At 35.3% G+C, this 6,480-nt stretch overlaps 1 protein-coding gene across 1 annotated transcript; it reads right to left on the minus strand.

Moving 5' to 3' along the window:
• Positions 341 to 6,480, minus strand: LOC109360815 (protein tas-like). Its single transcript, XM_019605958.1, has 13 exons — positions 6,350 to 6,480; positions 5,912 to 5,981; positions 5,367 to 5,466; positions 5,162 to 5,270; positions 4,278 to 4,366; positions 4,015 to 4,071; positions 3,757 to 3,865; positions 3,560 to 3,661; positions 3,364 to 3,428; positions 2,338 to 2,441; positions 2,127 to 2,191; positions 1,401 to 1,455; positions 341 to 612 (listed from the first exon to the last, which is right to left on the minus strand). Exons 2-13 carry the CDS (start codon positions 5,967 to 5,969, stop codon positions 452 to 454), a joined length of 1,074 nt encoding a protein of 357 aa, XP_019461503.1. The 5' UTR covers positions 5,970 to 5,981; positions 6,350 to 6,480; the 3' UTR covers positions 341 to 451.

The raw sequence follows: 6,480 nt of genomic DNA on the forward strand, positions 1-6,480 counted from the left end.
AGTTAACATTATTCTATAATATAAACACATTCATAAAAAATAATACCTTTTTAATTAAAATTTACTTCCTTTATTTTCTCATTAACTAATGAATAAAATATCTTACCTTAGGAATCTTTCTTTCTTTAGCGCAAGAAAATATTTGCAGCATGATGAACCCATAAACTCATATATTACTAGTTAATGACAAGATTTTCTAATACAAGTCATTTGTATGACCAATATAATTAATATACTGGATTGATATGGGGACCAAGTCATTGGTTGAATCGGCCAATACGGTCCGGATTTTATAACACTGGATTAAGCATTTTTAGGGTGTCGATAAAATTGTGTAAGATTCAAAATACCATGCTATCGATTCAACCGATTTTATGAAAACAAAATGCATCAATGAATGGGGGAACAAAGTCTAGAAAATGCTTAAATATTATACTGATTCATATATTCATCAAGGACATGGATTCGGAAACTTTGAATGAATGTTGTTAATTTCTTCAATTACTTCAGTTGTGAGCTCTATCTTGCATGCATTTACAACCTCCTGGAGTTGCCATGATTTTGTTGCCCCAAAAACTGCACTAGCAACAAGGGGATGTTGCAAAACAAAAGCTGCTCAAAACAAAAAAGTACAGGGAAAAATTAAAATCAGATCACCAGTCTCTAATGGATGAACACAATTACCTCAGTCAATAGCATAGACAATGGAATTTGAAAAAAATAAGGAAACGAAAAGTGCATGAGCTAATTGCAGGTGGTCGCGAAACTGAAAATCGGGGCGTGACAATAGAGTCTGAGTGAGGTGATACTTAAAAGTAGGTTCTTCAGTAAGGTTGCGTTATGTCATCACTAACTATCTTCAGCCAATGCTAAGATACAAGTATATTAACCATCTTTTGTTAACCCTTCAACAAGATACAACAACAGCGAAGCCTTAATCTTATTGGGTGGAGTCGGCTATTAACCCTTTAACAAGATAACGCCAAAAATCCAGAACATTTTGTTTCTAATGAAGGAGAAGCCAATGTACAGCATCTGACATCATTGAGAAACAAAAACTTCAGTTCTCAAAGGAAGACTTATTCCCATTTACTGAACTTCTATCAGCATATACAGACTTGAGAATTCCCATTATTATGTTCTGCATAAACAATGTTTTTTGACTTTGTTGCCTAAAGATTCAAGAATATGTGCATCGGGACCAAAAACCCTATGCACGTGCGAGAGAGATGACCCAACTACTTTAGGTATTAGCAACCTTTCCTTGCAATCATATATGATGTCAATCAATATGGCCCATATGGTTTAGGACATGCTATGTTTGGAATCAAGTAAACAACAAAATTAAGGGGGAGGGTTTGGTTTGGACATATTAATAAGATCGAAAAATATTATCAAACCTATTGCAAGAGATACTGGATGAAGACCATATATTTTTGCGATATTAACGTATTCCTGTAAATTGGAAAAGGTGGAGACTAAATTAGTCAGCAGAAGAAATAACCATGAACAACAGACTCTAATTAACAATAATCGACCATGTCATCCTTCTTTAAATGTGCACATGACCACATCTATGATAAATCATAGAAAAGAAAGAAAAAAACAACAAGAAATCAAGATATTCATAGTCCAACAAAAGCAAAGACATCTACTCATTTGGTAAGGAAAGAGCAGAAATTTTCTCAATCGAATTTCCCATGACAGGAAATACTACCACACTACTGCAAGTTAAAGTTTTATGGCTATCAGTTGTGGTCGAAAAACTTTCCTCGTCAAGACCATATTAGACGCTCTTAAACCAAGCAAAATCTTAATATTCTAATCAAGAGAGGGGATCCACTTACTCCAAAAGTAAGTTAAAAAGACTTACTCCATATCTTAACTATTCATTATAGGACAATCTAATGGTTGAAATCTATTTACTAATTCAAGTCATTGGATTGTCCCAAAATAATGGTTAAGATGTGGAGTAAGTCTTTTTAACTTACTTTTGGTGTAAGTAAATCTCTCCCCTCTAATCAAAACAAGCAAAAATTTACTTATAGGAGATAAGCAACATGTGAAGTTCCAATAAGGTAATCAAAATATTAGCATTGCAACAATGTTGAGGAGAATCCACTTACCTCAGCAGCTGCATTTATAACTTTATTAGACAAGTTGTATCTGGATTCTCCTTCAGAATATCTCCCTGTTAATGACAAGAATAGTATCAGTTAGATAAACTCGAACATACTAGTTACATATCTTACTTTTTTCCTTTCCTTCTTTTATGTTGAGAAAAGGGGAGGGGGTCCTTGAAAAACAACCGTGTCTTACAATATGTCAACTATTAACCTTTAAAAAGATTTAACCGAGCATCCGGCGAACCACCACCAGAGGGAAAATATTTCCCTGAAAGTATACCCATTGCCAGGGGACTGTAGGCCAGCAAGCGAATACTGAAAAGATAAATTAATTATCCAACAATGAGGCTTTCACTAAAAACCCAGAAAAAACATTCTTTTAACTGAATGATAAAGAAAAACTTAGAGATTAATGTTTTGTCAATGAACATAATTTTTTATAGAACATTATGGTATCGTTCCATCCATGTAGCCGACCCTACCTAGTGGGATAAAAGTTTGCATTGATTGTTGTTGTTTATCACATTACAAATGTAGTAAAAGTTAGAAAGAAATTTCTATGCACTAAGCCTCCATTGCTCTATCCATGAGAATAATGTGGAACTCTACCACTCTGCTTCTGTTAAAGCTGGTCTAAACTGTTAATAGGGTATGAGAAGAGTGGAGAGCTACAAGTAAGACACCACGTCTTGAACCAAAACTTTATGGCATTAGTTCCATGGGTTTTTTCCACTTATAAACTTTTTCACTCCTCCCCTTCATATCCAATGTAGGATTTTACACTTGAATAAACCCAACAATCTCTACAATGTCTCAGCCGAACCATTTGATACCACTTGTTGGACCAGAGACCACGATCAGGAGCCTCCGACCACTAAGGAGTTCCATTATTACCTGGGTATGGGAAGAGTGGAGAGCTACAAGTGAGACACCACATCTTCAACCAAAACCTTAAGGCATTAGTTTCATGGGCGTTTTCCACTTATAAACTCTTTCACTCCTCCCCTCATATCCAATGTGAGACTTCACACTTGAGTAAACCCAACATAAACAATATAAATATGCTGCTAATATTTAGTATACTATGCCTTTTCAATTATGTTCCAGAGATTAGTGCACAAATTTGATGTCAATCTGAGGCAAAACTTCTCAAGATACATTTAACAAGAACTAGGTGTCTTTTCCGAAGCATAAAGTCAAGCAGTATCAAAAATATATTATAATCAATATTGAATACCTCTCCTGATGACAGCACTCAGCCAAGGCAGAATCAAAAGTTCTGCATAGCAGATTATACGAATTCTGTCACTAAAGAAAACAATTAGAGTAAGAAGTAAACATCCAAAGGGAAGAGCAGGGTTGAGAGTGAGGGCTTCATGATGTAAATAAAACAAAAAAAGATTGACATGAGTTGAATGGAAGCGAGTGACAACCTGCAAAGATACTATCTTTGGGGAGCAAGCAAATTTTTCAGCAACCTGAATAAACTTCATCACGCCATACGGTGTTTCATTACTAAGCCCAACATATCTGATCTGTAAATAAAATGCATTCATTTTCAGTTATTATTCAGAATTATAAGTTATAACATTGAAAGGCTGACAATTGAAATTGTTACAATACCACTTACCTTCCCAGCTTTTATAGCTTTGCTGAGAGCTTCAACTTGTTCATCTATACTAACCGAAGGGTATTGTCGGACTGGGTCATACTCGGTTTCTCCAAACATTGGAACATAGCTACAAGGATTGGTGTAACATTTCAAGAGCTAAGATCTATATATTTGTGTGTTCATATATGGACAAAATATGAAAGCTGTCAAACATGTAATATTCAAAAATCAGCATTGACAAATTTAAAAAAATTAAGCTAACATAAAGATACAAACCGATCGGGCCAATGAATTTGATAGAGATCAATATAATCCGTTTGCATTCGCAACAAACTGCATGAATTCAATAACTAAGTTGTCAAACTATACTACTACAGACACAGTCAAAAGATGCAACCAGAAATCTTATACTATATGTCTTCCAAACAGGGCCCTCTTCCCCCAAACAGCATTCCCCTCAGTATACAGTTATCCATAACAACTGAAAAATTCAGCTTTTAGACCAAACAAGATTCTGAATTCAGAAGAGAGCAATGAACCTCTTATCTATAGCTTCAATGATATTGCTGGCATCCAAACATATTGGCCCACCTCTAATCCAAGTCATCTGCCCAGACGGTCCAGCAACCTGCGCAAAGTTCAGTGTAGTCTAGATTATTCCACACGCGCAATTATAATGAACAAAGGTTACTCGGGAAAAGAGAAAAAGTAGTCTAGAGGGTACTACTGAGATCCAAATCAACGTAAATTGGAATTCAACAATTATCCCCAAATGAAAGTCACACCACATGTTCACATAATATGAAGAAACCTCAGATGCAGATTTTGAACATTCCCTCACCTCTAACACATCAAGATGAGTGAAAGGATTATTGAACAGGCCTCAACAATACAGAGATAAAGAACCAAATGCTGTAAGAAACAAAACAAAATTCTGGAACAATAGGCCTTTTAAATCTAGCTACAATCACAAATGTACCTCTGCTATAATAGAGGAAGACAATCTTTATACAACTGAACAATTTAATAACTAATAAGTTGCTCAACATTGGAATTTTTATGAAGCCAAAACGATTAACTTGCAACCCCTTTACACTAGTTTCAAAAACTTAAATGAGACACAAGTCAAAGGGAAATATGAAAGCAAGTTTTAGGTTGACCTCTTTTGGTACTAATTACTAAATGCTCATACTTGTCATTTTTTTAGGATGGTCTCTCAAAAAGGAACTATTGTGTTTGCAAACTCAACATATTTTACGCAACCAAGAAAAAACTAAAGGTATATATTTGAGATAAAAGATGCAACTTTTTTTTTGCCATGTTTGAAAATGAAAAGCCTTAGTTCCCAGCCACTCTTTGTGGCTCCGACCCTTGAACAAAAAACCATGACGTTTTAAGTTTAATGCATTCATAGATAGACAACCTTTGTTGCAACTACAACACGATCCCTTGGGATTTTTCTTTCTCTAATCCATCGACCAAGATACTCTTCACTCCTCCCCTGAGTCTCAGCTCGCTGAGGCACTGGATACCTACAGTGGCATGGCAACGCAAATACAATACCAGACATTTAAATCACAAGATACATATAAATATGGATAGTTGAGAACGGAGAGGTGGTACCATACATTTCTGCAGAGTCAAAGAAGTTGATGCCAGCATCAAAGGCTTCATCAAGAAGGCGAAATGACTGAGGTAAAGTGTTCTGCTCCCCAAAAGTCATGGTTCCTGGGAGCATTCAAAAGGTGGTTTCAGATCAGTTTAGCATAATTTAGGGTCTTGTTGTTTTTTTTGGTATAATAACACTATAACCAAGGGTATCCCTCGACCCTCGTAAAGAACTAATCCCTCAGGATGCGAAACTGCCCTCCCAACAAATGTCGCTCCCAGTAATTGAATATTTGAGCCCCAACGCGGTCGTACACCACTAGAACGACACCTCGTTGGTTAGGTGCTACTTGTTTAAGCCTTTGCAAAATCACTTAAACATTAGCATTTGTTTGGTTGGGCTATTACAAAAAAAAACTTAAATTCAGCTTTTTTTGTAGAAGCTATATTTTTCAGTTTCTCAAAAAAACACTTTTGAAAAATCACTTTTTTAAGACTAAACAAACTGCCCCTTAAAGAAATAAAGCTTTGAAATTATTGAAATGGACAATGAGGTGGAACTTACCTAAGCAGAGCCTTGAAACAGAGAGATTAGGAGCAAGGTTGAAGAGAGGAACAGACATCAGTTAATGTAACTACATCAAATAATGAAACAAGTGCTAAATCAAATACTGAATCCAATTTACATGTCTTGGTTCTTAAAAGCAGTACAGGTCAATTTCAAATGAAACTACTCAACATGAAAAAAGCAAGACAATGAAGACATAGTGACAGTGATTTCTATTAGAACATTTGAAACAAAGGGAAAGTTGAGGCCATTTTGAAATTGATGATATGTTTATGTAAATTAAAATAGTGGGTATGATATATTTTTTGGGGTACAGTAGTGGGTATGATATGATTTAATGTGTTAGAGAAACATAAATATGAAATACCCATTATGCAGAAGAAATAAAAAATGTTAACCGATAATTAAGAAAAACAAAGAGAAATGGTGAATTACCTATATGTATTTGGCAGTAGAGAAAAAATGAGAGGGGTAGTGAGTGTGAGCCAAGTTAGCTATTTGATTTGAACTGAATTCAGGTAAATGGATAAGGAACCTAGATACACTTTGCTGAATTTAGGTGGCAA

The sequence above is a fragment of the Lupinus angustifolius genome, chromosome LG01 (genome assembly GCF_001865875.1).
Source record: "Lupinus angustifolius cultivar Tanjil chromosome LG01, LupAngTanjil_v1.0, whole genome shotgun sequence".
Taxonomy (NCBI): Eukaryota; Viridiplantae; Streptophyta; class Magnoliopsida; order Fabales; family Fabaceae; genus Lupinus; species Lupinus angustifolius.

Bases quoted from the DNA above. Each gene is read 5' to 3' on its own strand.
- LOC109360815 (XM_019605958.1), bottom strand. From the start codon at position 5,969: ATGTCTGTTCCTCTCTTCAACCTTGCTCCTAATCTCTCTGTTTCAAGG. The intron at 5,467-5,911 runs GTAAGTTCCACC...GAATGCTCCCAG, and splicing joins TGTTTCAAGGCTCTGCTTAG to GAACCATGACTTTTGGGGAG. The intron at 3,662-3,756 runs GTAAGTGGTATT...TTTTATTTACAG, and splicing joins AAGCTATAAAAGCTGGGAAG to ATCAGATATGTTGGGCTTAG.